The sequence below is a fragment of the Chionomys nivalis genome, chromosome 7 (genome assembly GCF_950005125.1).
Source record: "Chionomys nivalis chromosome 7, mChiNiv1.1, whole genome shotgun sequence".
Classification (NCBI taxonomy): Eukaryota; Metazoa; Chordata; class Mammalia; order Rodentia; family Cricetidae; genus Chionomys; species Chionomys nivalis.
In genome coordinates, this window is record NC_080092.1 from 14222551 (window position 1) to 14249975 (window position 27425).

The 27425-nt window shown below is 55.4% G+C and overlaps 3 protein-coding genes across 4 annotated transcripts; 1 reads left to right on the forward strand and 2 right to left on the reverse strand.

Moving 5' to 3' along the window:
* Nucleotides 1–208: 208 nt before the first annotated feature.
* Mpg (N-methylpurine DNA glycosylase) lies at nucleotides 209–6082 on the reverse strand. Its single transcript, XM_057775156.1, has 4 exons — nucleotides 5864–6082; nucleotides 4617–4814; nucleotides 2553–2757; nucleotides 209–603 (listed from the first exon to the last, which is right to left on the reverse strand). The coding sequence occupies exons 1-4, from the start codon at nucleotides 6047–6049 to the stop codon at nucleotides 215–217; spliced, it is 978 nt and encodes a 325-aa protein (XP_057631139.1). The 5' UTR covers nucleotides 6050–6082; the 3' UTR covers nucleotides 209–214.
* Nucleotides 6083–10408: 4326 nt separating this feature from the next.
* Nucleotides 10409–23023, forward strand: Rhbdf1 (rhomboid 5 homolog 1). 2 transcript variants are annotated; one of them, XM_057774500.1, is made up of 18 exons: nucleotides 10409–10515; nucleotides 16417–16557; nucleotides 16627–16757; nucleotides 17574–17787; nucleotides 18087–18296; nucleotides 18382–18504; nucleotides 18577–18734; nucleotides 19157–19414; nucleotides 19497–19608; nucleotides 19712–19786; nucleotides 19871–20032; nucleotides 20615–20715; nucleotides 20844–20907; nucleotides 21262–21356; nucleotides 21546–21621; nucleotides 21690–21790; nucleotides 21896–22049; nucleotides 22224–23023. In XM_057774500.1, the coding sequence occupies exons 2-18, from the start codon at nucleotides 16441–16443 to the stop codon at nucleotides 22641–22643; spliced, it is 2571 nt and encodes an 856-aa protein (XP_057630483.1). In that variant the 5' UTR covers nucleotides 10409–10515; nucleotides 16417–16440; the 3' UTR covers nucleotides 22644–23023. The 2 variants fall into 2 exon arrangements, with proteins under 2 accessions (XP_057630483.1, XP_057630484.1); XM_057774501.1 differs by lacking the exons at nucleotides 10409–10515; nucleotides 16417–16557; nucleotides 16627–16757 and adding an exon at nucleotides 17027–17119.
* Nucleotides 23024–23931: 908 nt separating this feature from the next.
* Snrnp25 (small nuclear ribonucleoprotein U11/U12 subunit 25) lies at nucleotides 23932–27133 on the reverse strand. Its single transcript, XM_057776031.1, has 5 exons — nucleotides 26920–27133; nucleotides 25832–25922; nucleotides 25184–25289; nucleotides 24518–24592; nucleotides 23932–24219 (listed from the first exon to the last, which is right to left on the reverse strand). The coding sequence occupies exons 1-5, from the start codon at nucleotides 26959–26961 to the stop codon at nucleotides 24162–24164; spliced, it is 372 nt and encodes a 123-aa protein (XP_057632014.1). The 5' UTR covers nucleotides 26962–27133; the 3' UTR covers nucleotides 23932–24161.
* Nucleotides 27134–27425: the final 292 nt, after the last annotated feature.

Below are 27425 nucleotides of genomic sequence, written 5' to 3' on the forward strand. Positions count from 1 at the left end.
TGAGAGTGTCCAGAAACTCATTTAACTCATTCCTGCTCCTAGGTGTATATGCCCATACAATGATGACTCTCCCCTCTCCAGTCCATACATATGGGGTTCCCAGGTTTCCTGACCCAGATGAAGAATTAACTTCATGCACACAAATTCTGGCTGAGACTTGGACAGTTTCCACAAACAAGATATTTATTCTACTTTAAAAAAATAAAAAAGCCCATCAGGCTGTTTGCTGAGGCTGATACATCTGTTCAGCCACTCTGTCAACCACACTGACCCACGGGCTGCCCTGGATATAGAAGCGCAGGGGCTTCTGGGTCCACTCCCCTGCATGACCAATGCCTATGCGAGCTGCTGCCACCACAGCTGGGCTGCTGGACTCCACAGGGCCACGCTCCAGCCACACAGCCTCATCTTGGGCCAGGTCTCGCTGATCAAAACTCTTATCAATGGCCAGCGCCTGGCACAGCTTAGATGGACCACTACAGAGCTCACGGTCCTTGAGTGTACGGCCAGCAGCGCTTTTCCGGAGGTTGTTGCGAAGCTGCCGCATGGTCTCCAGGCCCTCCAGGGGCTCTAGTGCTCGTAACAGGACACAAGCTCCAGCCCCTGTGGGACAGACAGACAGCCTGGAGTAAACTTTAGATCTCCTGCACATACCCACTGTGACAGTGGTGCTGCCATCCTCCTGCACGTGTAACCTGTATCTACTGCATCCAGACATGCAGACCCCTCTGCACTCCCTTCCCTATAGCACCAGCTAGGCTGCTCTGCCTTCCCTGAGTTCCTTGGGAAGCCTCTACCTGGCAAGACTGACACCGAGACTCCCACCACTTCCCTCCAAAGCCAGAACTATGATCTAGTGTGAGTCAGTCCTTTCTATAGCTTCTCCTAGTCTTGACTGGTGGTGGCTATGAGGATGGCATAGGAAGCCCCAGAGAACCAGCACCTCTGGGGCAGAAGGGACGCCATTCTACTAGAAAATGGTAAGTCAAGAAAGACTAGAAGGTGCAGTCCCTTGAATCTCTCCTCCCGTGCTGTACCTAGCTCACCAACTGGAACCGCCTCTTGCCATTTCAGGGAGAAGCAGGACACAGAGTCCCTGTGAGTGCAGGGCACATGATCCCTACTCTCAGCTCCAGGGCCACTTTATTGTGGCTCCCTCTCATCTTCATGCAAACACCTTTGACTTCCATGTCCTTGTCTAACTCCAAGTGCCAGTGATATCCGTGTCCTTAGCCTCTCAACATGGATGACCCTCACCAATACCATGTACACCCTTGTGGGAATTTGCCTCCGACCTGGATGTTCTTGGGGTGTTTCAGTTACATGTTCACCCCTGCCTCTGCCTTGTTCACCATGTCTCAGGAACCTGCCTTTTCCCCCCTCAGAAACTATAGCACTAACATCTCTGGTTTTGTTTCGTTAGTTCATCCGCACCAGTGGGGTTGGTTCTGTCCAAGAAGGCTTCTGTTATCTTTTTAATTAAAAAGTGTATTGAAATTTTGCTTGTGTGTGTCTGTACACTTGTGCGCCTGGTGCTGACAGAGGCCAGAAGAGGGTACTGGACCTCCTGCAACTGGAGTTATGGTTGTGAACTGCCATGTGGAGGCTGGGAAAAGAACCCAGGTCCTCTGCAAGAGCAGCCAATGCTCTTAACCACAGATCTACCTCTTCAGCCTCCTCTCATAGTGATGTCTAGTCGTCCATAGTGTCACTCAGTATCAGCTTTGTGGTCACCTCTAGCTTCCAAACCCCTTGCACTGGACACCTTAGCCTTCTGCTAGGGCCAACCTGCAGTACAAGTACTTGTCCAGCAAACCAAGAACATTTGGTCACTGTGGGCAAGCAGGAGGGTATTAAGCACATATGTTGAGATATGCCAATCATGTTCCTGGCCAGTGGTGGCTTTGGTAGGATGATACTGATTCTTCAGACTCAGACCACTGGGGACAATGCTACATGCTTGTCAGGACAGAGCTGGACCCCAGAGGAGAGTCGGTTTCTCTCAGGAACACTGCACCAGTAACCCTCCACAAATGCTATCTGGGGCCAAAAGGTCCTCTGTGGTTACTGCAGGGTTTCTAGAAGCATCCCTGCCTTTTCCTAGCCAGTTACGATAACCAAATATGTCAGCAAACATTGCCTGGTGTCTCCTAAGGGGGCAGAAATGCTCCCGGATGAGAATGACTGAGCCAGATCCCATAATAGGACTTTCGGCAAGGTTCCCGTGTGAGCCCAGATTACCCCAAACCAGTCTTGCTTTCCACTTCCCTACCCGTTGGCCCACTCCAGATTTAACCCAGAATCAAAAACATCCTTCTGAACTCTGGCCACAGAACCTGACTGCTCTGCATTCAAGCTGTCCCGTAGCCTCTGTCTTGTGGAAACTCAGCTGCTTTAGCCAGGTTTGCCCTGTCAAGAGCAGTCAAAGCTCCTGAAATCCCAACTTAACCCCTGGCAGTGGCATCGCCCTGCTCAAATGCCTGTCTACCTCAGTCTTCCAGGGAGTTGGCCAGATGCTGCCCTGTCTGTTTCCCAAGCCCAGTACCACTAACCTTGACTGGAGACATTCAAGCAGAAGTACATGCCATAGATGATGTACACATATAGCGTCCCGGGTTTCATGAACATGCCACGGTTGCGGGGAGTCTGCCGGCCACCCCTTGAGTGAGCAGCTTCATCTTCTGGCCCCAAGTATGCCTCAGTTTCCACAATGCGCCCACGGAGTTCCGTTCCATCAGCGAGTCGCCGGACAAGGACCTGTGAGCATTGAGCCTGCTCAGACCATAGGGATGGGGGTCAACCCACCTGGACAGTCCCCACCTAGACCTCTCTTAAGTTCAAGATGGACCAGGAACCCAGTCCCAGCCAGACCCAGCCACCTGGCTCCTCCACTCTGCCTCTTCTGCTTCTGCTCAGAGCCTGGATGCCGTTGTTAAGGTGACTAGCCAGTCCTGACCAACTACAGTTGTTCACTCGGGGTTCTGACCACATCTCGAGCTTCACTGTGCAGGCTGACCTCAAAGTCCCTTCAGTGTGTTCTCTGCTTTCCCACATCCTCTCCCAGAATTCCCTTGAGAGCCTTAAATGTTCAGTGGCCCAAGGGGTCCTTACACAGCTTCCTGGGATAGTCCAAATTCTGTGGTGTGCTTGTTAAAACAGGCTAGACACAAAGGATCTACATCTCATTGTGCCCACGAATGCTAAGGCCTTAATGAGAAATGGCCAGTGGGGCCAGCTCATGCAATGCCTAGCCTGGTCCACAACCCTAAGAATGGCCAGCACTCTTAGCCAGGGCTCATAGGAAGATTTCAGGATCCAGCCATGTCCACGGCACTTCATATCCTTAGGGTTGAGGGATTATTTGGTCGGAAGGCACCTTTATCTCAGTCCAGGTAGACCCATGGTGCCTCAGGGTTGATATAACAGGCAGGGTGGAGGGAGAGGGGCCAGAGCTTGTCATGGAAGCCTGGAAATCCTTTCAGGAACCCCAAAACACTGAAGACAGGGATGACCGTTTTGGGAGGAGAAAAAGGTCAGGGAGTGTGCCTTCAAGCATACTCACATGCTCCCATGTCTCCAAAGGGCACACTGGGAACCCCAGCTGAGCTGGACGGAGCCCTTAGCACTTTTCTGGTGGAGGGCCTGGGAAGGCAACATGCTCCGGAGGCCAGAGCAGACGGCTGTCCCTGCAGCTCACTGCAGTGAACCTTTACCGAGCTTGTGACCCACGCCTGGGTTTTCCCTGACCAAAGGGATAGATACAGAGGCTAAAATACCCCTTTCCCTGCCAGACATCATCTGGTCTACCAACGCGGGCTCAAGCAGGCATGACAGGGAGCCAGCTGACATGTCCAAGATGCTGAATAGTGGCAGATGTATGGTGGTGGTGTTGGGCCACCTTTGGGTCCTCTACCTAAACCTGGGATGAATCTGTGCTATGTTTTGTCATATCTTAGATGTTGAATACTCTAGTGCTTTTAGAAGGAACACAGATCCTTGCAGCTTAAAACAGCCTGACAACAGAATTAAGTGCCTTCTGCTGTAGGTCAGGGTCTATTCCTGTTAACATGGACTCTCAGCACCATCTTTTCTATTGAGAAACTGGCTGTCCTTGGCCATGCTACCCTAAAGGGAAGCTTGTCAAAGCTCTGGCACCTAAGCATAGTGGGTGCTCCAGATGAACCCGGCCAGCTCCATGATGTGCACTTCAGACACCAGGCTGGGCCTGGGGTAGGAGTCCCCATTCCCACTCCAAGCATGCCTGGCCCAGCCCAGATCCTGCAGCGAGAAGACCAGCTCTTTCAAGGGATTCAGACATGCAGCCTAATGGTATCCCTGGTCCCAGCCAGGTTCCTCAGGGAACAGGGTTTAGGTTTACCTACCTAGTATCGTCCATAGTCCTTGCAAACAACCTGTCCTAAGGGGATTTTAGACAGACGGGTAAGGCTAACAATTGATTGCCAAAGCAGGAGAGTTTCCAGTGGCCCTGCTACCTCCACCAGGAAACACCACTATCATCAATATTTCTCTTTGTAGTGATCCTAAGCAATAGTCACACTGTCCCAGGCCAATGTGGACAAAGCAGCTACGTATGTGAGCACCCGCATTTACATTACCTGCCCCAGAAATGCATGGGCCAGGGTGACTGCTGGCTGGTCAAAAAACTCTGGCCCCAGCCGGGCAGGGTGGTCCTCGGAACTGGAGAAGTAGATGCTCCGCTGCAGGCCCGGGGCTGAGGGTGGCCTCTCTTTAGGGATCTGCTGCTGCTGGGATTCTGCTAGTTGCTGCTTTTTTTGCCCAATCTTTCGGGAAAGCTGTAATGGGGGAAAAAAAGTAAGCATCTGTCTGCCTGCCTGGGTTTCTTTATCAGCAGAGTGGGGTTCCCATTGTGTGGTTCATTCTGAGACATAAACAGAATACCACAGCTAACATAGCCTCAGGGGGCCTTGGGACATGGTATGGGTAATGACAGGTCGTTAGTGGTGCCAGGTGGGTGGGCATTCTCTACCCACACCTGCTGCACACAGGAGAAACTTGGGTGCCCGAGTCTGATACAGAAGGGCTGGCATATTCTGATTCCCTTACATCACACCATTCCCAAGGAAACTTGTTTCTGGAACCTGACTCCTTGTTCCTAATCCTGGCCAGGAATTAAAACACAGCCAGAACCTGGGAAGGGCCTAGCTGAGAAAGAGACTGAGTTTTGTCCTGTCACACTCAAGGTCACGAGGCCCCATCAGTTTCGACCAGAAGACCTGGTCCACAAGTAGTACACATGGGGATGACCCATTCTAAGTGTTCAGGGTACAACCCTGCTGGCTCCCAACTGACCTCTGACTGACTGGATATGAGAATAACTAGGAACTGGAACAAAAAGTCTGTGGGTCAGTAAGACACAGCAGGCCTTAGTCTACCAAAAGCCGGATAAACGAAGTAGGGAAATCTGACTACATCCTTCAGCTATTGTGGTACAACAGACTGGAGATGAAAGAGACAACTGGGCCGTGAACCTGGGGCCAGAGCCAAGACCTGTCCTCAGCCCAAGCTGGGCTTCAGCTATGACCACGGCTCCGTGGCTGGTTAAAGAGCCATTACTTTTCTTTAGACAAGGTCCCATGTGGACCACGCTGGCTTTGAACTCCCGATCCTCCTGCTTCCATCCACTTCCCAAGTATTGGAAATACAGGCGTGCGCCACCACGCCCGGGTAAGACCCATTATTTTTATCTGCTGTGTTGACGTCCAGGTTGGACCGAGGCTGCCAGGCTGCCAGGAATGGATGCTGACGTGACCGTCTCTGCAGCCCGATCCACTGTGCCAGGTCGCCGTGGGCTCAGACTCCGCGACGCTGCGCCCCCTCTCACCGGCGTTGGCATCTGACCGGCCTCACGACATCCGGTCACTCGGGATCCTGCTCTGGCACTCCCAGGGCGCCGGGCTCGTCCAGGAAACAGAGGCTGGTCGGTGTCAGGAGGCAGGGTCACGGACACCGGTTTTAAGGCTTCTCGGCCCAGGCGCGCACTCAGACCGGCCCGGCCGCGGGCTCGCATCTAGCCGCCTACAGGATGCGCGATGCAGCCGGAAGCGCGAGGAGGGCATAGACTGGAGCCTGCGCAGAAGGCACACAGTTCGGGGGTGGGGCGAGTGTGCGAAGAGGCGGAGCGAGGAGTCTAGGGGAGGAGCGGGGCGGGTGTCCTTCACCACTCTGGCCTGAGCCCAGGTTCCCCAGTCCGGTTCTATCCTAGTGGCCGAGTGCCGTCTACTCCACACACACACACCCCCCCCCACCCCCGATCCTGGACTGAATTTTCGACGGTCCCGGGCCGGAAGGCCTTGCTTTGGGACGGGCTGGGTCATAGCGGGTGCGGTTGGTAGTGTGGAGGAAAAACATGAGGCTTTGGAACCTCAGACCGATCTCTGATCCTGGAACTCTCCTTCCCCAACTTTATTGGGGGGCAAGAGGGGGGAACTGAACGGAAGTGGATGCATGCCCCATCTGGAGGCCCCTGCCCTGGTCAGCTGATAGAGAGGAAAGAAAGGGAATCCTGCCTTGGCAGTAGACTACCGCTTACATCCCTGATCCCCAACCCATTGATGTCTGGGATTCCTGCGAAGAGGGCTCACCACCTAAACTGGGCCAATTTGTAGGGCAGGGCCAAGGCTGCAAGGACCTGGGAATACCCCTCTAACTGGGTAACAGTTGCCACCCACTTCTAATGACTCCCTCTCCAGGACCTAGGCCTGCTACCCACCCTATCTGTAGCCTCTCAAATGAGATTGCGCACCGGTGGCAGAAATTTGAGCCTCGAATGGGAAATGACTGACCCAAGGAAGGAATGGTCTAGGAAAGGGAGGTCTTAGGACAGGGTAAGGTGCTCCAGGATCTGGCTTACTGCGTCGGCTCCGTGGCAGCCCCCACACCCAGCAGAGCCACCCTCACCCTCTTCTACCATTCTAAGGGTAGTCTGGCTCTGACTGTTTCTTGGCAAGCACAATCTTACCTCCACATTCACATTCTGCCCCTGACTTGTCAGAACCCTTGAAGGCTTGTTTGTCACAACTGTCTGATTTCTTTGACCCTGGCATGGAAGAGCAACTAACTGGGTGTGGAACAGCAGATGCTAGACAGCACAGAGGGACAGCTTCCACGTTTGTGACCCTTAGATGAACAAGGAACTTAGCCCAGCCCAAGGCTAGGCTATTCATCAGGATTCTGGTCCCCAACTGCTTCTCCACTGGTCAGTCAGGCTGGGGCTCAGCCATCCCCTCTCATGGGCCTCAACCAGAACTTCCTGGGGAGGGAGGGGCAGCCTCTCTGCCTGCCTGCTGCCTGCTGGAAGTCATCCAGCTGTTTGTGGCACTCTGTGCTGTTTCCGGGGGTGGGGTAGGGGCAATATGTTGTAAATTTGAACTAATGAGATTGGCCTGGATGTGGCTCCCACCCCCTTCCTCCTTATCCCCTACAGCCATTCTGTCCAAACAAAGACTCTCCCTTCCTGTGGGAATAATGCCCCTTCCCAATCTAGGAGGAAAACTGAGGCCCTAGTTGGGTTCTTGTTCCCTGATAAGGGCAGGAAGAGGGCATTGTGAAGCCTCCTAGGGCGCTAGCTCCTCCCCCACCTTTGTGTGAATGACAAGCTTCTCTGGTGGGCAGTCTGGCTTCTGCCCCAGGAGGAGATGGGGGTGTTGCCAGCATCCTATGCTCCAGATGTTCTGGCCTGAGTGTGGGATTGCGCAAAGTCTGCCCCCTCCTCCCCACTTCCTGGTTTGTGGTGTGAAGCTCCCACCACAGGCTGGAAGTGTGGGGTTGGGCTTCCCTGCTGTGTTTTGCCAGCAGGCTGGCCAGGAGTAGGAGAATGTCCAAGAGGAAGGAGCCGAAGGAGCTGAGACCTCTTCTGTTCCCAGTGTGTCTTACTGCTGGTTGGTGGCAAAGAAGCCACTGGGAAATTTTTTGAAAGGGGTCAAGTCTGGAGTTGACACTGGCGTGAGCTGTTCTGATCCCCCACAGGTTGTGGGGACGTTGGAGCTGCTTCTAGCAGTGGTGGTGTGGGCTGCCAGTCCTTGCTAGCTCTATAGGCTACAGATGCCAGGCTTCAGTTTCACTGTCTCAGGGGCCCAAGACACTGGCTCGGTCTCTTTCTCACATGGATAAAGAAGGAGCTGGGTTGGAGCCAGCTGGCTCTTCGTTTGGAAATTCGCATCCTTCCAGCAGTGTCTCAGCAGAGTGACTGCTGACATCCTGACAGGCCTCGGTGGGTGACTCTCTCTAATGGGGGGTGGGGTGGGCAGAGGGCAGACATTAGACAGGCCAAGGGGAGGTATGCTGTCAAGGCTGCTGGGCTCTTGACCCAGGAGCTTAGAGGACCCCCTTGCCAAGTCCAGGACTATGGGGAGGGAGTTGCCTCAGAAATAGCTGAGGGTTTCAGGCCTTTGACTAGCTATGCCTTCTCCCCAAATTGCCAGGGTCCTGGGTTCATCCCTACATCTTCTCTCCATGTAGGGCCTGAAAGCTTAGCTGAAGGTCCCAGAAGCAGTTGTTGGGAGTCCTCTGACTGCTCAGGGATCCACACAGGTGTGGGAGAGTGCTATACAAGATCTGGTGGCCGTGTCCACCCTGACCACCTGCGCACCAGCTCCCAGAGTGTTCAGGAATTGCAGCCGACTTCCTGTTCTGCAGGGTCCACGAAAGTATGAGAGAAGCCAGGGGCTGGGATGCCAAGTACTAGGCTCTTGCACCCAAAGCATGGGTCAATAAGGCGGGCAGGAGGTACTGGGACTGGACATTCGTCCACACTCCTCCGCTCACACTGTCCTCATGCCCTTACTCGGGAGGCCAGGGTGGGCTGTGTCTGGGAAATCCTGAGGTTCCCCATGTGCTGAGGTGGGCATTCGTCTGCAGGAATCATGCTCTTGGGAACAGCACCTGTGTAAGTGGACGGAGATGGCAGGGTTTGCAAGAGGCTCCTCTGGGGCATAGGAACTGCAAGGCCTCTGGGGCAATGAATCCTGGAAAGCTGTTTTTCTGTCACTGCGTGCAGGCAGCCTTCTCTGTGGAAGGGCTGCATTGAAGGTGACTCAAAGGCTGGAGAGATGCTCAGCCATTAAGAGAGCTTGCTGGAGTTTGATTCCCATTCCCTGTACATCGGGCAGCTCACAACTGTCTGTAACTATGGTTCCAGGGGGAGCTGGTGCCCCTTCTGGCATCTGTAGGCACCTGCAACCACACACACACAGAGATATAAATAAACAGAATTTTTTTTTTTTTTGTAAAAGGATGACTGAGTCGTGGAACTGGGTGTGTCTTTACCGTGGATCTCCTGTAGGACTTTTTGCATCTGGGAATAGGTTTCTATGTCTCAACATAGGTCTATGTGGACCCCTGAAGCATCCATGACAGGAGGAGGGACCTACAGATACCAGATGCCCAGCTGTGGCCAGTTCCCGATTGTCCAGAAAGGACATCATCCAAGCTAGCCCAGTCTGGGCATCCAGACCCTGCTTATTCCTAGCAGGGGCCAAGAATGCTAGGTATGGAGACTGTCCCATCTCTGGTCTGGCATCTGTGGGCTACAAGAGTCCAGAACCCTGCATCAGGACAGCTTCCTTCCTCAGCCTGTGGCTTCAGCTGAGGATAAAGGAGCATTTTGTGTCCAGTTTACAGAGGAGTGAGCTTCTACTCCAGAGTTGATGGTTGGGCGCTGAGGCAGAGGGAAGAGAAGGGTGTGCAGACTGTTGCTGTCACTATGCACAATGGCTTAAGGGGTGGCAGGTGCAGTCTGGCCCTTGTACCTGCAGGGAAAGAAGTAGGGGAAGGGGTAATTGCTGGGCTGGGGTAATTGCCGAGCTAGGATTCCCGGGACACAATGTATCAGGGTAGGAGTGTTAGTGTGTACATGTGTAAATGCGTTAGGGTGAGAGTATGAGCCCATCATGAAAGTACTTTTGAAGTGCACGTGTGCGCATGTATCTGTGTAAACAGGTGTGTTAGGGGCTGAATGCCTGAGTGTTTACTAGGAAGGATCAGGAGGGTGTGCATGAGGGAAGTGTGGGTTTCCGGACGAGCCTCAGTGATTTACCAGTGAGTGCCTTCCAAAGGGTCGTTCAATCTTTAGGTGCCTCCCACCCCCACGCCCCTCTCGCTCTGGAGCTCTCCTCCCTCCCTGCCTCCCCAGGTACAGTTAGGGGCAGCACTAGGGGAAGGCGAGCCCAGGACCAACAATGATCACTGGCGAGCTCGACTCCAAGCCACAGGTGTCTCTGCGAGTCGCCTGGTAGAGCGCAGCCGGCGGTCTTCCCGGAGGAGGTGCCCGGGGCGGGCGGCGCGCATTCCTCAGCCCTGAGTCAGGCGGCCGCCCCTCTACCGGGCCCGCCCCCGGCGCGCACGCCCCTCGGCCCGTGGCATTCCCAGGCGGACGGGCCGGGCCAGCGCGCGGGCGGCGCAGGCAGGGACTAGGCGCGGGCGCCCTCCCGGCCGGCGGCGGCAGCCGGTGCAGACCCCTCCGAGGACCCCGCGGCGGTGAGTGGCGGCCGGGCTCTCGGTGCGGGGCTCAAGGCGGGCGGGTGCGGGGTTTGCGTTCTGGCGCAAGTGTCCGCCGATCGCTGCCAGACGGTGCGCGGAGTTTGCCGAGCGCCCGCGGAGGCGGCGCGGCCGGGATTCCAGCCCGGCGCCCCACAGAAATAGCCCGTGGTCGGATCGGCGCGGCCTGGCGGGCGGGGCAGACGGACACCGGCCCCACTGGGTCGTCGGGACCGGAGGTCCTCGGTCCGCAGCCGCCCAAAGCGAGCGGCGCCTCGGCTGCCAGCCCCTCCCCCATGCTCTCCTTGCCTCCGACCCCCCAAGGGTGGCATCTGAAAACTCTGCGCAGAGCGCGCGACTTCGGGCCACCCGGTCCGCGTCCTTCCAGTTCACGGGAGTAACAGCAGCAGCTGCGGACTGGGGAGCTCGGCTGGGCCTGCTCGGCCCGTTCCACCCCGGTTCACATCAACAAACCCGGGAACTGCCTCCAAAGACAGCTCCTGCCCTGTGCAGTGACCCCGAGGGCCACAGTCGGGTTCTTGAAGTAGGCCTGGGCGCGGTGGGGTGACCGCGGACCCTAGGTGCTCAGGGATAGGCGAGAGGGCCTGTCTGTCCTGCTGGGAGCATGCTTGAAGAGCTGGGTGGAGAATGGACAGGGGACTCCCCCTAGGCTTTCTTTCCGCTCAGTTTGTCCTGATCAGAGTTCCTGCTCCGTGTGCCTCTTGGGGTAGCGTGTCTGTCTGCGTGGGCGGGGCCTGAATCTGGAGGCCCCCCGCTCTGTCCTGGGACAACCCCCCCTCCCCACTTCCTGTTGAAGCTGGGAGAAGATTCTAGGATGAAACTGGCTTTTCAGGTTTAGACCAGCTAGAAGCCGGGGCAGTCCCAGGCTAGGTGCTCCCCACCTCCACGGGCGGGCGAGCCTCAGCCCCTTGCCCCCGCCCTTAAGCCTGGAGGATGCTGGGGAACTCAGCAGCTGGCCGGTTCTCAAGAGGCTCCAGAGGCTGAGTCCTCTGCTACCAGGTCATTCTGGGCGTGCTGGGTTCTTTGCTTAGAGACCTGCTAAGAGGCTATGTCGGATAGGCCTAGACTGAAGGTACATGTTCTCGCACCCTCCACAGACCTCCAGGCAGCCTCCATGGCTGGCCAGCTCCTCTGCAGGAGCCCTACTGGGAAGTCCGCTTGGGTGAGCGCTTGATTTCTTTGGGGAGGTGATCTAGTGGCCCTGGTTTTGGTCTCCAGTTAAAGGACCGTCAGAGCCCTTCCCTCCAAATTTCCTGGCCCCATCCATCCCCTAAGCTCTCGGCTGTCCTCAGGGTAACCCCCTCCCAGACGTGAAGCCCTCCCTCGTCTCACTCAGGATCAGATTCTTTGCCTTCTGACCATTTTTTTGAGTTTGTTGTGCTTAGGGGTGACTCCTTCCCTCGCCCGAGGATGGGGGTTCACCCAGAGAGTCACAGCTGCCTCCCTCAGCCCCAGTTGCGCTGTAGCAGCTGGATCCCTCCTAGTTCCCTGGCAGACCTGGCCGAGGTGCTGAACTCCCTCGAGGCCCCGTGACCTCAGGCTGTGAATGGCCCCTGCGAGTTAATCTGTAAAATGGACATGACTGACTCCTTCCTGCCCTAGGTTATGCTGTCAACAGGGTTAGTTAGGATTGGCTCTGAGGCAGGAGTCCTAGACTTTTGATGAATGAAGCTGCTGTTGCAGACTCAGTTTACCCCTGCGAAGCCTCTCTAGCCTTGTCCTGCTTTCTGTGGTTCCTGGGAGGGGCTTCTGAATTGTAGGATATCGGGAGTCAGTCAGAACAATTCTGGGGAACTCTGTGCCTCCTCCCTCCATTCAGAGACTCAAGTGGACTGCAGATTGGGACCAGAAGTGTCCATCCTAATGGTCACTAATCCAGAGTCTAGCTTACAGCTAACTTTTGACTCCAAGCCCCTTTATGACTGGGTGACTTGGTCAGGGTCCCTTTTTCCTCTGAGCGCCAACTGAATTAGGGATTTTGGCTGGCCATCGGAGACCCCTGGACTGTGTGTGCTTTTGAGCCATGGCTGGTTCCTCTCCCCAAGGAGGGCCTCTTTCCTCCTGTGTGCTGCACCACACCTTGCTCCCTTGGGCCCCAGGGCTTCCTGCATCCATAGGACCTAGGAGCTTCCCACAGACTGTCTGCAGAGGAGAATACCTTGTTCTGCTGCCCGCTCTGTGTATGCGTCTCTGAGATGATGGCAGGTGAGGGAGGGCACGGTAAAGGCCTGCCCTGCCGCATGCTGAGCTGGGTTTCCCCTACATGAAAATGGAGAAGCCAGAGTGGAGGTCGAAGTCTCCTTAGGGTTCACAAAGGGCCCAGCAAACACACGATGTGGGCGAGGGGAGTCACGGTGGCAAGTGGTTGGACCAGCATAGAGGCTGTAGAAAGCTGTGACCATTAGGATGGACACTTCTGGTCCCAATCTGCAGTCCACTTGAGTCTCTGAATGGAAGGAGGAGGCACAGAGCTCCCCAGAATTGTTCTGACTGACTCCCAATATCCTACAACTCAGAAACCCCTCCCAGGAACCACAGGAACCCTCTCCCGGCTTGAGGCTGGGTATTAGATTAGAGAGAGGACAGGTTTCAGGTGGGATGCTGGAGCGAGAGGCGGCTGTAGCCCAAGGATGCAGTTTCACGCCAGCCGTGGGGTCGTATGTCTTGAGTATCTGTACTTTATAACCGCACCTTCCTACAGTCTACCTTTGCGGGACGCATCCTCAGCTCCCTCTCCCGCCTGTAGCTCCCACCTGCAGCTTTTGTTTTTTTGTTTGGGACAAGGTTTTACCATGTAACCTGGGCTGGCCTCAAACTCAGAATCTTCCTTCTCTGAGCTGAGTGCTGGGATTGCGGGTGTGTACCGCCATCATACCTGACTACACCTCAGCTCTGGCTGCCTTTTCCCCACTCAGGCAACCGCCCCTTCTGTTGATTCAGCTGCCACTTATTGAGCACCTACTGTGTGCCAGGCACTTTTGCCACCTCTTTTCAGATGAGAGAATGGAGGCTTGCCAGGTGTGGCGGTGTGCATCTGTACTCTCAGCACTTGGGAGGTGGAGGCAGGAGGATCAGTTCAAGGCCTTCCTCTAACTACAGAGGGAATCTGAGGCCAGCATGGGCTATATGAGACCCTGTCTCAAAAGCCAGGAACAGAGAGTCTAGGCATGTTCGTGCGTGTAAGCGATGGGGACAATGCTGTGGGCATAGAGTTTTGACTCACGTTGCTCTACCTGCCTTCTGGCTTCCTGGCTCTAACCGTACTGATGAACAGGGTCCCCAGTTGTTCCACAGTTAGATAGACCCCTGTCTCCTCCACAGCCTCCCTCCTGTTCTTCACACCGTGTCCACGGGCAATCGGAGTGGATTTGATGTGCGCCGCTTCCTTAGCTCCCTGGTCCACCCTGTCCATCCCCCGCGACTGGCATCTCGCTCAAGGTGCTTGGAGCCCTGACGCGGCTCTGCTTCCCGACCTCACTCCATCTCACCTCCGACCACTGCGCTTGCTTTCCACCACTTCCCACTTACTCTAGATCCTTTTTGGGCGGCTCCTTATGCTTCTGGGGTGACTCATGGTGTGTGACCCCAGGCAGTCAGCCTCTCCATGGGCCATGGTTTCCCACTGCACTGGGGCCAGCAGAGGAGAGAGAAAGGAGAGGGAACAAGAGCCCACTGTGTGCCTGGGGAAGATGTAGACACTGAGCCACTGTGGGCCGGTCGTGTGCTGGTCCTTGGCCTAGACTCTTTGTCTGGCCTGGAAAGCCCCTCCCCCAGGCCTTGTGAATCCCACTAGCTTGAGGCCCTGGTAAGAACAGAGCTTAGGGTGGGGCAAGTTGGGAACTCAGTGTGCGCCGCCCGCCCGGGCAGGGTGGGTATCCTATCCCCAGACTGCAGGCCTGGAGTTGTGTGTGGCTTCTCTTGTGTTTTCCTTCGCTGTAGCATGGAGGTTTGTAGATGGGGACCCTGGGAGACCCAGATGCTCAGGAAGAAGCTGGTTGTGGGGTCAGATTCCCAGAGCTTGACCACAGTCCTCTTAGCTTATGCTTTTCCCATTCACACTCACCCAGACTGGTTAGCTGCTGTCTCCAAGTCTTGCTGAAGGGTCAGCTCCTTCCAGAGTCCCCACATCCCCACTCAGGAGAGCTGGCGCTCTCTACCTGTGCTCAGGTGAGGCAGCACTAGTGGACAGACAGTCCTGGAGGCCGGCATGAAGCATGCTGCAGGACTTCGATACTGGAGAAAGGGAGGTCGAGGACAGTCTTCGGTCAGGGAGGGGAAGCCATGGCTAGTAGTAGCTGTTGGGAATGGCAGCTTGTATTTCTGAGAAAGGCACCAGTTCAATACCACCTAGAAGTGCTGGGCAAAGGTACCCAACTTGTTGGAAAGGCCAGTTCCCAGCACTCGGCATTTGCGATGGTCCTGGGACCACTCTTGCCTGTGGTCCTTCCTGGAGCTCCTGAGTGGCAGCTCAGGATGGACCAGACGCAGCTCGTGTAAGGCATCCTCCATCTTGTCTGATACCTGCCCCTTATCCAGTGGGCCTCACAAGACCCAGGCCAGCCTTAGGGGTTCACTGCCTTCCAGGCCATATTTCCCCTGTTTGTACAATGAGGATGAGGCTTCTGTGTCTTCCAGGTATGGAGAGGGAGAGACCAGAGTTGAAGCAGGTGGGTTACAGAGCCCAGAGCCTGCTCAGGTCTGCAGATAAGAAGGTCTAGAATTTGTGTCTTCTGCCCCCCGAGTTCTACATCAGGGAGCCCTTGCCCGCACCTCAGCCCTGAGTCCTAGTCAGGGAGCCCTTACCCGCATCCTCAGCCTGCTTTCCTCTCCGCTTTCCGGACACATGAGACCTTTCACTTGAGGTGTACATCTGCTGTGACTATATTTGTAGAGGGGGAAGTAAAGTCCCACAGAGGTTAAGACTTGCCTGACAGTCTTGAGCAGGCCTTTCTGCACTGATAGCCTCAAACGTACAGATATCAGCCTGCTTCTGCTTCCCAAGTGCTAAGATTAAGGGTGTGCAACAGTATGTCTGGCTCAGATGTGTGTGTGTGTGTGTGTGTAAAATCAGAGGCTGGAAGATTACTTTGTGGATTCATTTTCTGAGCTGTCTGGAGGGCCCACTTGTGTGATAGGTTTAGGGTCTTAGGTGTTCTGGGAGTTTTCCCCTGCCTAGCAACTTCATAGTCTTTTTTTTGGCAGCTGGCGCCACCTCATGGTCATCCGTCGTGTTTTCTGCTGCTTAGACATGGTCTCGCCGTCTAGCCCTGTCTCTTTAGCACTGGGATTACCCAGCACCAAGTTTTGTCAAGTCCTTTGCACACAGGAGTCTGGTGTCCTAGCTGTTGCTCTGAAGCCCGAGGAAGTCATCTTTTTCTCTAAACGTGGGGAGTCTTCTGTGTAGTTGATCACAAACTCCACAGTGTGGGAAGTGGAGGTCATAGTGGTTAAGATGGCCTGGGACAGACGGCTAGCGCTCTGCTGCTCCTATATGTGCCCAGCCACAAGCTCTCTGCTGTATTCGCTGCTGCTTCCAGCTGCCGGGGAGTCCTCCTTACCCCCTGCCAAGCTCCTGTAATTTGCTTTCTGCTCAACACACCAGGCATTTCCTTATTTATAAGGCTGTTGTTAACCAGGCTTTAAGTTCAAGAGGGTGAGAACCGTCTACCTGCATGTGCCAAGCATTGCGTCTTGCTCATAGTAGGTGCGTGCAGTGTTGCCCCTTGGATTCCTATTGTGGGGGGACCTGTCTGTGATGAGATCGGGCACAGAGCATGCCAGCATATAGCAGGAACTGTGAGCACCTCTGCTGGGCTTGTACTGCTTCTTCTAGGTTTGGGTCATGTCAGGGTTGTCACTCAACAGAACCCCCTCCGCCAGGCCTGCCTCCCTGAATCTGGAACCATGAGCGAGGCCCGAAGAGACAGTACAAGCAGTCTGCAGCGCAAGAAGCCCCCGTGGCTCAAGCTGGACATCCCAGCCGTGGCGCCCCCAGCAGCAGAAGATCCCAGCTTCCTGCAGGTAGGTTCTGACCTGTAGGGGCTTTGGGAATTCCCGGGCCAGGCTCCTCACCAGGACTCTGTCGTCCAGCCCCTGCGGCGGCAGGCTTTCTTGCGGAGTGTGAGTATGCCGGCTGAGACAGCCCGTGTCCCATCACCCCACCATGAGCCCAGGCGGCTGGTGTTACAGCGTCAGACATCCATCACGCAGACCATCCGCAGGTACCACACCATCCTGGCTGTTCCACAGACTGGGGCTAGGGTGGGGGTCTAGAGGTAGGCATACGGGATCGCCTTAGGTCCTGGGGATGGGAACGGGGCAAAGGTCCCTTCTCTCTCAGATTTCTCCTCCATCTTAATCCCAGCTACACTTCATCATCCTTCTTTTCTGGGGGCTGTGGTGGGCACTCCATCTGCCTCTTTGTTCCCTGGGCATGCACTCTCCCTTCTCCCCACCCTAATGCCCTGGCTCCTCACAGCCGACAGGTACGCTTTGGGCGTGTCCACACTCTGCCTCTCCTGGGGTCCCGGGCTGCTTGCAAGGCCCTCCCACAGCGCCAGTCTCTCTCTTGGTCCTTGCTCAGGTACCTCACGCAGGTCTTGAGTGTGCTGGTGCTCTCTGGCACGTGCATGTTACGTCGCCTCTTGGGGCTGTTGGAGTGCTTGACTTGATAGTCCCTGGCTGCTGATGGCAGGGGCTGGCTGTGTATTTATTTGCATGTCCAGAGACCGTGGCCACCCTACAGCTCCTGCTGCTGGGTTCTGTAGTGCCCTGGGGTGGCGGTGGCTTCCTGAGGCCCAGGTCCCTCTCTGGACTCAGGGTTGGGAACCTTCTGCTGACAGGCATGAAGAATGTTGTAGTGGAAATTGGGGTGGCCGGAGCTGGAACTCCCATGTCCTTATAATTAGATGTTGCCAACTAGACCGGGTCCTTGGAGTGACTGGAGGCCTGCCTAGGGCGTTGGCCTTTGAGGCTTGCGGTCTGGTGTAGGGGGACAGGATCCCTGGCTTCCCCTCGCTGAGTCCTTCCTATGCCAGGGGCACAGCGGACTGGTTCGGGGTGAGCAAGGACAGCGACAGCACCCAGAAGTGGCAACGTAAGAGCATCCGTCACTGCAGCCAGCGGTATGGGAAGCTAAAACCACAGGTCATTCGGGAGCTGGACCTGCCCAGCCAGGACAATGTGTCGCTGACCAGCACCGAGACGCCGCCACCGCTCTATGTGGGGCCATGCCAGCTGGGCATGCAGAAGGTGCGCTGCCTCCTATTGGCTCCTCATTCTGCTCCTGTAGCTGGTGGGGAAGGGTTGGGAGAGAGTATTCCTCTGAGCCTGTGGGCTTAGGAAGGAAGGCTCCTGAGATACTCCCAGGTAAGAGGAAAAGTGTCCTGAGATTATTGTGCCAGTTCAGATTCTGGATTGCCAATGTCAAGGAGAGAGGGACCCCTCTAAGTGTCGTGGATGAGAGTGAGGTTTAATGTGTTGGGAGTGTCTGTTATCACAGAAGGCTTGCCTGGGTCTGTATACTGACGTAGCGTCTTTGACCCCACCAGATCATAGACCCTCTGGCCCGTGGCCGGGCCTTCCGCATGGCCGATGACACTGCCGATGGCCTGAGCGCCCCCCACACTCCGGTCACACCAGGTGCCGCCTCCCTCTGCTCCTTCTCCAGCTCCCGCTCAGGTTTCAATCGACTCCCTCGGCGGCGCAAACGTGAATCGGTGGCCAAGATGAGCTTCCGGGCTGCTGCGGCGCTGGTGAAGGCAAGTGTCGGGCATGGGTGGAGGTGTGAGAGCTGAGCCCACCTACATCCACTTCGGGATCCTAAGGTCACCTCCTTGTTCTCAGGGTCGGTCTCTTAGGGATGGCACTTTACGGAGGGGACAGCGTCGAAGCTTTACCCCGGCCAGCTTCCTGGAGGAAGACATGGTGGACTTCCCTGATGAGCTGGATACATCTTTCTTCGCCCGGGTAAGAGGAGCCTGGGGTGTCGCCCCATCTCCTCTGTCTCTGGGTCCACCCTGACCTCACATATTTGCTCAGGAAGGTGTCCTCCATGAGGAGCTGTCCACATACCCAGATGAGGTGTTTGAGTCCCCATCAGAGGCAGCGCTCAAGGACTGGGAGAAAGCCCCAGAGCAGGCCGACCTCACGGGCGGGGCCCTGGACCGCAGCGAGCTTGAGCGAAGCCACTTGATGCTGTGAGTACAGGCAGTGGGGGAGGGGCTCAGAGGGAGCATCTGCCTCATTGGGAGTAGCTGGGACTGACTAGAGAACTGGGAATATGGCCTGACCACTGTGGATATGAGGACCCAGTGGAGGTTCATCTTTAGACTTTGATGCCCAGCTACAGAAATTCCAGAGCCCAGAGGCTAGAGTCTAGGTGGGAGGAAGACCATGGTCTAGTAAACACTGTTGAGATATAGAGCCTCAGTCTCGGCTCCCTGTTCCCTCCCCGCCAAGCTTTCGGGCTTGTTGAAAGGAGGAGAAGGAGGAGGGGTGGCTAGTTGGTGCCTCCACCCCTGGGAGGGCAGTAGAGACACCCAGCAGTGCTCTGGTTCTGCCCGAGGGAAGGCAGTTGTAGGGTCTAGGCAGGAAATGAATATGCTGGCCCCCCCTCCAGGCCCCTGGAGCGAGGCTGGCGGAAGCAGAAGGAGGGTGGCTCGTTAGCCCCGCAGCCCAAGGTGCGGCTTCGCCAGGAGGTGGTCAGTGCAGCTGGACCCAGGAGGGGTCAGCGCATCGCTGTACCAGTACGCAAGCTCTTCGCCCGGGAAAAGCGACCTTATGGTTTGGGAATGGTGGGAAGGCTCACCAACCGCACCTACCGGAAACGTATTGACAGCTATGTCAAGAGGCAGATCGAGGACATGGATGATCACAGGTAGGCTGTGTTGGGATAGAGGCTGGGCTAGGATTAGGAATCCAAGTCACGGATGCCCGCTCCTGATACCTCTGTCTCACAGGCCCTTCTTCACTTACTGGCTCACCTTTGTGCACTCACTGGTCACCATTCTGGCTGTGTGCATCTATGGTATTGCACCTGTGGGCTTCTCACAGCATGAGACAGTGGACTCGGTGAGCTCGGCAACAATTCCTGCACCCAGATAACTGGAGTCCAGGCTCTGTGGGAGGATGAAGCCCTCCAGATTTGATCTTGGTCTCACTCCCTACCTTCCAGGTACTAAGGAAGCGGGGCGTCTATGAGAATGTCAAATACGTTCAGCAGGAGAACTTCTGGATCGGCCCCAGCTCGGTGAGGACAGGGCTGGGGGTGGAGCTTGGGATTGTCCCATCAGTGCCGGGCCCGAGGCCACAGCTGCTGTCTCCCCCTTCACAGGAGGCCCTCATTCACCTGGGGGCCAAGTTTTCACCCTGCATGCGCCAGGACCCACAGGTGCACAGCTTCATCCTTGCTGCCCGGGAGCGTGAGAAGCACTCAGCTTGCTGTGTACGCAATGACCGCTCTGGCTGCGTGCAGACTTCGAAGGAGGAGTGCTCGGTGGGTATCTTAGCTCCCGCCTGAGCTGCCCATTCTTATTTCAGATTTAGGCCTCACATCTTTACTCTGGCTTTTGGCAGCGTGTGGTACCTCACTAGGCCCCTCTCATCTTGCTCTTCACACTCAGTTCCTGTAGAAGATAGCCATTTGACTGTAACTTGGTCTTGGTTTGGGCCTGCCCTTTCAGCACCTCTGTGCCTTCTATCTTAATGGAATGTTGCCTTATTTGATGGTGCATGCCTGTAAGCGCAGCCGTAAGAGGTTGGTTAAATTCCAGGCCAGCCTGGGCTATGCTCCATGGTCTCAAAAGAAGACAAGAAAAATGCAAGACTCATCCAGATTTTGGCACCATAGCTCCTGTCACTTCCCTACTTTAGGACAGAGGCTGTGTCTCTTGTGCCCCTGCTATGCCGCTGGGCACCTTTTAACACTCCCCTGTGTGTCTGGGGTTTTAACCTAACAGCTGTGTGGAGGCAGGAGGCACTCATGGGACCTTGTCTTTGGTTCCTGGCTGAACCAGCACATTGCTCTGAGCTGAGCAGTGCATGGGATCTGACTAGGGCTGACCCTGTGTCCCCACAGTCTACGCTGGCAGTGTGGGTGAAGTGGCCCACTCATCCCAGTGCTCCAGACCTTGCAGGCAACAAGAGGCAGTTTGGTTCTGTCTGCCACCAGGACCCCAGGTAAGCACTATCGATTACCCTCTTAAAATACCTTTGGCCGTGTCTGAGGGGTGTAGAGGATTCCTAGTTTGGGGCAGAAGGGTGACATTGTGGTGGGACAATGGCTCTAACCGTGTGGGCTTATGCAGGGTGTGTGACGAGCCTTCCTCTGAGGATCCTCATGAGTGGCCAGAAGATATCACCAAGTGGCCGGTGAGCTGGGGTCTCTGGCTTGCTTGTCGAAAGGGGGAGGTGGCTGCACCCTGCCATTAATGGTGCTGCAGACTCTCATTGTTGGATCCTCCACAGCCTTGCACTGCCCTAGCCTTTGCCTCGCCTGGCCGACAAGGCTCGCCTCTGTGAGCAAGGAGTCAGGGCAAGAGTACGGGGTGGAGACTTGAGAGGTCAAAGTGGCATTAATCTAGTTTGCAGGCGGCCCAGCTCAGGCTTTGGGTGCTATCTGCTGGTTTCTATCCGAGTCTTGCTTCTGTGTTGGTCTCCAATAGGCCAAGAGTTGGGTGTGTGTGGAAAATGACTCCGGCCCATTTGTTTTTCTTTCTCACCTAGATCTGCACCAAAAACAGTGCTGGGAACCACACTAACCACCCTCATATGGACTGTGTCATAACAGGCCGGCCCTGCTGCATCGGCACCAAGGGCAGGTGGGTGCGCATGCGCAGCTGGCTTGCGGCAGCGCTCTTCTCCCTCACTAAAGCCTGCGATAATCTGATTCCAGCAACCGGGATTTAAGACTGGGCCAGTGGAGGTGGGTGGGGCTGAAATCTGCCTGGGTAGATTGGGTAGGTACCCGTAGACTCTGGGCACCCTCCAATCCCTGGCATGACCCTTAGGTGTGAAATCACCTCCCGGGAGTACTGTGACTTCATGAGGGGCTACTTCCACGAGGAGGCCACACTCTGCTCTCAGGTAGGCCTTGAGGGCACGCCCCTTTTCGCCTCCGGCCACTGTCGAGGCTGACTGGCCACTTTGCACAGGTGCATTGCATGGACGACGTCTGTGGCCTCCTGCCTTTCCTCAATCCCGAGGTGCCTGACCAGTTCTACCGCCTGTGGCTGTCCCTCTTCCTGCACGCTGGGCAAGTGGGACTGGGGGCTGGGTGGGTGGCCTCATTCCCCAAGAGCGGTGGGCTGGAGGTGAAAGAGAAGCCACCTTCCTGCTGAGTGCCACTCGCTCCCCACAGGATCCTGCATTGTTTGGTATCCGTCTGCTTCCAGATGACAGTCCTGCGGGACCTGGAGAAGCTGGCAGGCTGGCACCGCATAGCCATCATTTACCTGCTGAGTGGTATCACGGGCAACCTAGCCAGTGCCATCTTCCTGCCATACCGGGCGGAGGTAAGGTGGTTTCCCAGGGTGGGGACCCTCTATGTGTGCTGTGGCTGTTGTGAACGAATCTATGTTGAGATAAAGTATGTTGAGAGGTGGGCTGGGAAGATGAGGGCCTGAGCTTCAGGGGGGTGGGGAGATGCTGCAGCCCACTAGCTCACAACTTCTGACCCCCAACACCAGGTAGGTCCGGCTGGCTCGCAGTTTGGTATCTTGGCTTGCCTCTTCGTGGAGCTGTTCCAGAGCTGGCAGATCCTGGCTCGACCCTGGCGTGCCTTCTTCAAGCTCTTGGCCGTGGTGCTCTTCCTCTTTGCCTTTGGCCTGCTGCCCTGGATCGACAACTTCGCCCACATCTCAGGCTTCATCAGTGGCCTTTTCCTTTCCTTTGCCTTCTTGCCGTACATCAGCTTTGGCAAGTTTGACCTGTACCGCAAGCGCTGCCAGATCATCATCTTCCAGGCGGTCTTCCTGGGCCTGCTGGCTGGCCTGGTGGTACTCTTCTACTTCTACCCGGTCCGCTGTGAGTGGTGCGAGTTTCTCACCTGCATCCCTTTCACCGACAAGTTCTGTGAGAAGTACGAACTGGACGCTCAGCTCCATTGAAGCAGCTGTGGGCACCCCAGGACACCCCAGCCTCCCAGGGCTGAAATCATGGTGCTCCCTGAACTCTGACCTCTGTGCCTTGCTCGCTCCTGTTGAACCCTTATACAGCTGGACATTTACTACATGAGTTTCCACGATAACCTTCTAACTAGTGCCTGACGACCACTTCATGTGGCCAATAAATGGCCTGGGAGCGTTTTAGCTGCCACTAACTTGACCAGGGCTGTCGTCGCCTTTCCTGATTTCTGGCTGGGGCTGTGGGGGAGAGGCCACAAAGACCTTGGACATACAATTCCCGTTGTCAGCGGTTCTCAACCTGTGGGTGGCAACCCCTTTGTCAAACCTGTATCTCCAAAAATATTTATATTACGGTTCATAACTGTAGCAAAATTATCATTTTTTTTTTTTTTTTTTTTTTTTGGTTTTTCGAGGCAGGGTTTCTTTGTGGCTTTGGAGCCTGTCCTGGAACTAGCTCTGTAGACCAGGCTGGTCTCGAACTCACAGAGATCCGCCTGCCTCTGCCTCCCGAGTGCTGGGATTAAAGGCGTGCGCCACCATCGCCCGGCTCTCATTTTTTTTTTTTGTTTTTTGAGACAGGGTTTTTCTGTGTAGCCTTGGCTATGCTGGCACTCACTCACTCTGTAGTCAGGCTGGCCTCGAACTCACAGAGATCTGTCTGCCTCTGCCTCCCAAGTGCTGGGATTAAAGGCTCTTGCCACCACCACCTGGCCACAAAATTAGTTTTGAAGTAGCAACAAAAATAATTTTAGGTCGGGGGAGTCACCACAACATAGGGAATCGCATTAAAGGATCATACCTTTAGGAAGGTTGAGAACCACTGCCCTGTGTCAGAGACATCACTGGCTGTCACCTCTCTGTGAATTTTCATAGTGGGCATAGTAGCAGTGTTGGGGCATGAACCCAGGGGAGTGCTGCTGTATCTCTGCAGTGGGGAGCATATTGCACCCCTGCAATTCATTCTTCATCACTCTGTCTTTCCACTGAGCCTGGGCGAAACATGGCTATCGGGAACCTGTAGGTGGAGGCCAGAGGCCTTCACTCCCACTGTCACCTGCTAGGTCCTATCACAGGTCCTGGGATGCAGGTTCCTGTATCCACCCCCCCCCCCCCGACCCCAGAAACAAAGCTTTTGACTCAGCTTGGGTCACTCCATGCTGTGAGGGCCATGGCAGAGAGGCGAGCAGTGTGGACCCAGGACTTAGGTATGTCTGCCCTCACCTCCCTCTGGTATGGGAGTCACCCACACGGAGTGACTTTCTGATTTTTCCAAATACAAAGCAAACAGATTTATTCAGTAGATCAGGCCCACAACCGCGTAGGATCTTCAGGCCGAGTTCACAGGAAAGCGCGGGACAGAGGAACTTTCCGTCTTCTGAGGGCTCTAGGTCTCATGCTGACAGTTCCACCCGGGAAAACTAGGGATACAGCTACCCCAATACCCTTTCCTGTGAGGACAAGGGGAGGGCGCCATCTTGATGTGATCGCTCTGTCTGGGGTTCACTTTTGCCTTAGCTTCTTGATGAAGGAAACCTCATCTCGATTCCGGATGCCATAACTGAAAAAGACAAAGGTATAGTGCTTGATCTACAGAAGGACCACCGGGCTTATGACGGATCAGGAACAATCAGGTGAAGACGGCCAGAGCCTTCTTCCTCCTCAACCTGGTCTCCTTCATGCAGCCCCAGGCCGCTGTGAGAACAGCAGGGCTGTTCCCCTGGCCTGCACTAAGTGGGAGGCCCCAAGGAAACGTCCACCGGACAGTCAGGCCATCCAGGGACTTTCCCATCAGAGCCCTTTGGGGGCGCACAGGCAGCGATGGGCCACCTACAGCTCAGGAGGTGGACAAGACTTACTCTCTGAGCTTCTTCCTGTCCTCTGTGAGTTTCTCCCCAGCTGAGGTCAAATGGTACGTCCGCCACACGTACGACCTGCGGAGGAGGACTTAAGTGATGCACACGCTACCCCTAGGAGGGTGGGCTGAGCAGCTGGGATGACAGAGGCTCCAGCACACAGCCTGTGGCACCCAGGACAGATTATTCCCCTTCTGGACGCTTTCCCTACATGATACGGTCGGCCCAAGGCAGTCGTAGGACGTACTGAAGACATCTGGCTAATGAAATAGGTGATACAGGGGGAGAGTCAGAGCACAGGAAATTTGATCCAATACGAGAGGCAGGGCCAACAGCGCCTTGGCGAGGAGGGAAGCGGGCCATGGACAGGTAACCAAACCATCTATAACTAGGGAGACATTGAGGTGTCAGGTGTTCCCAGAGAAGATATCCAGCAGTGCGGGTAGGGTAAGGTCTGTGAAAGGCTATATCTAGAAAGGACAACTGGGGCAGGACCCTCAGGCACAGAATTGCCCAACCTGAAAGCGTTCCTGACACGGGACTGTGGCGGCATCGCTCCTTGGTAGTGGAGCCCTGGCGGTATACACAGAGGAGCTGAAGCTGCCTCCTCGGAGTGCCCCCCACGCAATCCCAGGGACGGCACAGGGAAGGCACTGCTGCTCCTCTCACCAGCTGATGTGCTGAATGCCTCCCTCCCGCTCCTGCTTGAGCTGCATGTATCTCTGGATAGCCTTCTTCAGGTCCAGGACCGTGGCATTCTGTACGACGACCACAGCTGCATGAACACATACAGGAGAAAGATCCGTGTGGGACGCACACACAAAGGCCCGGGTGATGGGAGACATCCAGGGCTCTGCTCTGGCTCAACATACCCAGGAATGGTCTGAGTTTCTCACAGACTAGCTCCGCTAGTATCCTGCTGCTGTGAACGCTCAGGCTTAGAGAGAAGGATGGCTGCGGTCTGAACGAGAATGGCCCCCAAGGGCTCATATATTCGAATGTTTAGTCCTCAGTGGAGCTGTTTGGAAATGATTAGGAAGTGTGGCCTTGTTGGAGGAGGGGTCACTGGGGGTGAGCTTGGAGGTTTCAAAAGCCCACTGCAGTTAGCTCTGTATCATACCTGTGGACCAGGATGTAAGTAAGCTCTCAGCTACGGCTCCAGGACCATACCTGCCTGCTGCCATGCTCCCTGCCATGAAGGTCATGGACTCTAGCCCTCTGCAACTGTGAGCCCTCACAAACATTTTCCTCACTAAGCTGTCTTGATCGCAGTGCCTCTTTACAGCGAGAGGAAAGCAACGACGTCATGGTACTTACGCATTACCTCTCCATCCATCTTGCACACCCGGACAGTCATTGCTTGGCCATACTCCAGTGCAATCTGAGAGTTGACCTCTTCTAAAGTGACCTGGGAAAGACCAAAGGGAGGGGGAGTTACTGACTCTTAACACCCACACAACAACAGAAACCAAGCTCACGGTGCCCCAGAGTGGTGCCCTGGATTATGAAGGGCCAAGATACGGGGTTCTTGCCTGCTATGCAATAGGGTTTTCTATTAGAAAGTCCCCCAAGGGAGTAAAGGAACAGCCACAGAGATGGAGTTGCACAAGAGGAGAATATTATAATTCTGAGAGCCCTCCATAAAGAGCATCGAGCACTAGGTTGAGTCAGGGCAGGGGTGCAAAATTTACCAGCTACCAAAAAGCAGTGATGACAAAATCTTTTTTGTTTGTTTATTCTGAAGCAGGGACTCACTATGTTAGTTACCCTGGCTGGTCTGGAACTCTAAGTGGGTCAGGCTGGTCTCGAACTCACAGAGATCTGCCTGTTCCACCTCCCAAGTGCTGGGATTAAAGGCGTGCGCCAATACCGCCTGGCGACAAGAGATGTTTTAATAAAACACTGAGGGAAGACGGGTGGCGGTGGCGTACGCCTTTAATCCCAGCACTCGGGAGGCAGAGGCAGGCGAGTTCGAGGCCAACCTGGTCTACAAGAGCTAGTTCCAGGACGGGCTCCAAAACTACAGAGAAACCCTGTCTCGAAAAACCAAAAGCAAGGAGGGAAGTACAAGTTGAGAAAGTGGTGTAACTCTGTCGTAGAGCACTTGCTTAGTATTCAAAAGGCTCCAAGTTTGATGCCCAGTTCTGTGTGCACACAGACGTTAAATTAACACCCTTGACGGGCGAGGTTAAAAAATACACTAAAGAATTATTATGCCCACGCATATTGATGCTTGAAGCAAATGGAAATGATCTAAAATCTTAGTATTGTTTAATTCTAACTTTTTACGCTGTGAGGGAGTGTTCTGGAGTCCCCTCACCCAAAACTTTCGGCTTATGCGCAGAAGCGTCTTTCGCTGGTGGGACCACGGGTGCCCATCCACACCCCAGAGACCTGTCGCATACCTGGATCGGAAGGTCGCAGAGCAGCGGGTCTTGCACCACCATGGCGAGACCTTCTTGGAACACGTCCACGGCTTCGGAGTGTGGCAATGCCTCCTCATCATCCTCGTCGTCTTCAGGCACTTCCGGCCGATCCGCAGGCTCGGGGTCCTCCAGGGCTGCCAGCTACCGGGAAGCCTGGCCTTCCCGTCGCTCCTCCAGCCGGCCCTTGCTTTCCAGCGCGTGCGCAGTGACTGCGCCACGCCCCCGGCAAGGCAGTTCGGTCATTGGTGCACTGCGTGGCTTCAGTGTCCAATGAGACGTGCGAGACACGGGGTAGACAGACAGCAGGCGATTGGCCGGATGGGCAGGTCACATGCGTGGTGCGGGCAGCGCGGGTCGTTTGTTGTACGATTCAATCTGGTCCGTAGTGGTCGAGCTGCAGTCAGACTGCTCTTCTGGGCTGGTCATCAGTGGGGGCCGGCACTGCCATCCCTTCGCCCCCGACATCTGCCCCTAAGCACAGCATT

What these genes read in the sequence shown, in the direction of transcription:
- Mpg (XM_057775156.1), bottom strand. Translation starts at nt 6,049, where the DNA reads ATGCGAGCCCGCGGCCGGGCCGGTCTGAGTGCGCGCCTGGGCCGAGAA. An exon ending in CCCATGCATTTCTGGGGCAG is followed by an intron (nt 2,758 to 4,616) that starts GTAATGTAAATG and finishes CAATGCTCACAG; the next exon opens with GTCCTTGTCCGGCGACTCGC. An exon ending in CTTGAATGTCTCCAGTCAAG is followed by an intron (nt 604 to 2,552) that starts GTTAGTGGTACT and finishes TCTGTCCCACAG; the next exon opens with GGGCTGGAGCTTGTGTCCTG.
- Snrnp25 (XM_057776031.1), bottom strand. Translation starts at nt 26,961, where the DNA reads ATGGTGGTGCAAGACCCGCTGCTCTGCGACCTTCCGATCCAG. An exon ending in GATGGATGGAGAGGTAATGC is followed by an intron (nt 25,290 to 25,831) that starts GTAAGTACCATG and finishes GTGTTCATGCAG; the next exon opens with CTGTGGTCGTCGTACAGAAT. An exon ending in GACAGGAAGAAGCTCAGAGA is followed by an intron (nt 24,220 to 24,517) that starts GTAAGTCTTGTC and finishes TGTCTTTTTCAG; the next exon opens with TTATGGCATCCGGAATCGAG.
- Rhbdf1 (XM_057774500.1), top strand. Translation starts at nt 16,441, where the DNA reads ATGAGCGAGGCCCGAAGAGACAGTACAAGCAGTCTGCAGCGCAAGAAG. An exon ending in AAGATATCACCAAGTGGCCG is followed by an intron (nt 20,908 to 21,261) that starts GTGAGCTGGGGT and finishes TTTCTCACCTAG; the next exon opens with ATCTGCACCAAAAACAGTGC. An exon ending in TCCTGCCATACCGGGCGGAG is followed by an intron (nt 22,050 to 22,223) that starts GTAAGGTGGTTT and finishes CCCCAACACCAG; the next exon opens with GTAGGTCCGGCTGGCTCGCA.